This window comes from Phacochoerus africanus, chromosome 4 (genome assembly GCF_016906955.1).
Source record: "Phacochoerus africanus isolate WHEZ1 chromosome 4, ROS_Pafr_v1, whole genome shotgun sequence".
NCBI lineage: Eukaryota > Metazoa > Chordata > Mammalia > Artiodactyla > Suidae > Phacochoerus > Phacochoerus africanus.
The window spans coordinates 111,411-114,993 of record NC_062547.1 but is presented as its reverse complement, the minus strand read 5'-3'; the positions used below and the strand labels follow the sequence as shown (position 1 = coordinate 114,993).

General features: G+C 62.7%; 1 protein-coding gene across 1 annotated transcript; it reads left to right on the top strand.

Moving 5' to 3' along the window:
- The first annotated feature begins 971 nt into the window (after positions 1-971).
- On the top strand, positions 972-2,364 carry IFITM5 (interferon induced transmembrane protein 5). The gene is made up of 2 exons (XM_047774069.1): positions 972-1,226; positions 1,910-2,364. Exons 1-2 carry the CDS (start codon positions 1,038-1,040, stop codon positions 2,120-2,122), a joined length of 402 nt encoding a protein of 133 aa, XP_047630025.1. The 5' UTR covers positions 972-1,037; the 3' UTR covers positions 2,123-2,364.
- Positions 2,365-3,583: the final 1,219 nt, after the last annotated feature.

Sequence of the window (3,583 nt, the reverse complement as noted above, 5' to 3'; positions counted from 1 at the left end):
GCTGGCACCCTGACCTTAGACCTCCAGCCCCCAGACATGCGAGAGCTAAGTTTCTGTTACTTAGTAGCTACGAGTCTGTGTGCCTTGTGGCAGCAGTCCCGCTGCCCGTGACGGGTTTTAGGGAAGCCTGAGGTCTCCTGCCGAGGAGTGAGGCTGGGGGTCCTCCTCTGTGGAGTGGGCACCTGGGCGCGTGAGTCCGGGTTCAGGGGCGAAGCCCAGCCCTTCTGTGTCCATCATGAGCAGTAAGCATTTACAGTCAAGAGGCTGCTGGGCCCTTCAGAGGGAGAAGACCCAGAGGCACAGTGATGAGCTCACCCCCAGACAGCTCGGGACTGGGGCCGGAGGCGTCACCAGCCAAGGGGCCTGAGGAGCAGCTGCTGAGGGGAGGAGGGTGGCCCTGGAGCCAGTGCAGGGCGAGCCGGCAAAGTCCCAGGTTACCCCCTTCTCCCTTTTCTGCTCCGTTTTCTCCTTAGCGCTGTCCTTTTTCACCCTGCATTGGCCTGTCTCCTCCCACTGGCACTCCAGCAGGGACGTTTGCATGCCCGAGGTTGGGCTTTGGTGACCAGAAGGTGACACCGGCAGTTTTGGGGATAGAGGGTCGTGGTTTCAGCAGCCCTGGTCCAGAGGAGCTGGGTCTGGGGGCTCCAGCCCCTCCCTGGAGCGCAGGCAGGGTGGCACCTACCACCGTCCTGACTTGGCGGCCCCACCTCCTTTTGGCTTGGGGAAGGGGGCTCTGGTGGGCAGGCTGCGGTCATTGCATGCAGCCTTGGAGGGGGGCTCCCCAGGCTGGCCGTGGGGCTCTCTGCAGAGGGGGTGGGGGGGCGCTCTCTGCGGGGGAGGGGTGCGCTCTGAGGAGGGGGTGGGGGTGGGGTGGGCTCGCGCAGGCGGGAGGCTGCGGGGCGGGCGGGGCCGACCGCTGGGCTCTGGCTGTCATTTGTCGTTATATTTAGCGGCGGGCTGCCAGCCGGGCGGCTCTAAGCTGCTGGGGCGCCCACCCTCAAAGCAGGAGCCGGAGCCAGGAGACGGCGCTGGAACCCATGGACACGTCGTATCCCCGCGAGGACCCCCGGGCCCCGACGCCCCGCAAGGCCGACGGCGCCCACACGGCCCTCACGCTGGGGGCGCCGCGACCCCCACCTCGAGACCACCTGATCTGGTCGGTGTTCAGCACCCTCTACCTGAACCTGTGCTGCCTCGGCTTCCTGGCGCTGGCTTACTCCATCAAGGTGGGCTGTGGGGTGCTTGGTGGGGGCTGCATGTCAGGGGGGCAGCCCGAGAGCATTTCCTAGGGGCTGCTTGTCAAGTTGCGGTGCAGGAGGGTTCTCTACCCAGAGCTGCTTGTGAGGGGACCTCTTGGGCGAGATGGGGGCCCTTCCTCTCAAGGGGGCTTCTCCACTGAGGCTGGGTGCTGTTCGTAAAAATGAAGGGGGGACCCTAGTCTGTCCCAAAGAGCCTAAGGTCAGTCATGGGGCCTGACCCAAGGGGGTCTCTTCCATCACATGGGGGCTTTTCACATGTTGGGGCTCCTGTGAACAAAGCCCAGGGCTCCAGCGCCTGTGGGAGGGGGTCTTGGCACCCCAGAGGTCTCCCTTCCTGCAGAGGTCCTGGGGGCTGATGCTCTGGTCACTGGGTCCATAGCTGGAGTGGGAGGATGCACGGGCCCCTTCCAGCATGGCCCAGGCTCAGGCCCTTATGGTCCAGGGCTGCCCAAGCCCAGGAGTCCAGCTGGGGACAGAGAAGGGAGTGGGCAGAGCCAGGCCAATAGCCTCTCAGGCCACACCTTTCTGTCCAGATTTTGGGTCCAACACGGGTCCTCCAAGGTGTGAACCCAGTGGCTGCCTGGGGTGGTGGTGGCAGGGCACTGGGCCCCAAGCATGTGTACAGACCTGGCCCTGCTGCTGGTCCTCAGGCCCGAGATCAGAAGGTGGCTGGAGACCTGGAGGCAGCCCGGCGTCTCGGCTCCAAAGCCAAGTGCTACAACATCCTGGCCACCATGTGGGCATTGGTGCCACCTCTGCTGCTCCTGGCGCTGGTGGTGACCGGCGCCCTGCACCTGTCCCGGCTGGCAAAGGGCTCCGCCGCCTTCTTCAGCACCAAGTTCGACGACTCAGACTATGACTGACAGGCTAGGCCCTGTCCCCGTCCTGACCCAGGGACCCCTTGGGACTCCGACCGTCTTACAGGAACCCCCCTGCCAAGCCTGGACACCTAACGCTGACCCTGAAGAGCCCCCATTTGGACCCCAGTGGCCCTACCCTAACCTACTCCCCAGTTCCTTAACTTCTGGCCCTTAGTCCAGACCCTCCCTCCCCACTCCCACTTACCAGGCTCAGCCTCGGTTTCACAATTAAAAGCGTCTGGTTCCAGAAAGTGCCTCTGGGACTCTTCTTCTTCTTCTTCTTCTTTTTTTTTTTTGTCTTTTAGGGCCACACCCGTGGCATATGGAGGTTCCCATAGGCCGCTGGTCTATGCCACAGTCTGGGACTATTCTTGGTTGGGGTGTAGAAGGGTATCTTCCTAAGGGAGCTACTCTAGGGACCATCACAGTCAATGCCCCCTGGGCTGCCCCCTGTGTCGAGGGTGGGGTGTGATTGTGCTGTGGCCTTGGCCATGCCCTGACTCTCCCCTTTACTCAGGCACCCAGCAGCCTGCGGCTTCTTGGCGGAGCTGCCTGAGTATTTTAGAATGAAGTTTGGGAACTCACTGTGCTGTGGTTCAGTGGCCTGTCTTCCAGAACATGTGTGGTGTGTCTCCGATTCCACACGTGGCCACCCCAAGTCAGTGTGTGTTCAGGGACTGTGGCTGGACCTGCGCTGAGCTCCTTCTTTGGGTCACTCTGTCCTCGTGACCCCTTCGTCCCTTTAATTCTGATAAATCTCCACCCCAGGAGGAAGTTCCCTCCCTCCTGGACTGGTGGGGCTGGACACAGAGACACACGCGCACACAGGCCTGGTCACACCATCGTCCGCGCACACACGCATCATACACTCGTGCACGCGCTGTTGTGCACAGAGGGAGTGTGGGAGGTGAGGACACTTTCTGAGTGTCCTTGGTGTGAGGTGCATGTCCTTATATCACTTTACCTCCCTCGTGTCCCCCTACTAGACCCAGGCAGGGGTGGGGCTTACTGAATGCACGCACACCCTGTGTGGCTAAGGGTGAGGCCTCTGGGGCCTTGCTGTGGCTGGGCCGATGACAGGGCAGGCTAATTGCAGGGGCCTTAACCACAGGGTGGCTTAGGGCTTTGAGCACCCCACCCATGGTCCCTTCCCTCCCCAGGGAGCCCCCCTTGCCTGCCCACCCTGCCTGGGCTGGGGTGGGGGTCTTTGTCTGGCTGCTGTAGTCAGAGCCCTCAGTGCAGCCTCCTGGTGTGACAGCCAACAGCTGGCCCAGCTGTCTCCACATGGTGTCAGCAGAGAGGAGTCCCGGGTGCCCGCCTCTGCTGCCCCAGCCCCACAGCCAGTGTGCACGGCTTCAAGCCAGCCCCTGAGGAGGATGGAGACGGAGCCCTGCCCCTTCCCAGGCACTCGTCCCACTTGGACCGAGGACAGAGCCCGTGCTCAGACCAGGATGGAGACAGAGC

Bases quoted from the DNA above. Each gene is read 5' to 3' on its own strand.
- IFITM5 (XM_047774069.1), top strand. From the start codon at position 1,038: ATGGACACGTCGTATCCCCGCGAGGACCCCCGGGCCCCGACGCCCCGC. The intron at 1,227-1,909 runs GTGGGCTGTGGG...GCTGGTCCTCAG, and splicing joins CGCTGGCTTACTCCATCAAG to GCCCGAGATCAGAAGGTGGC.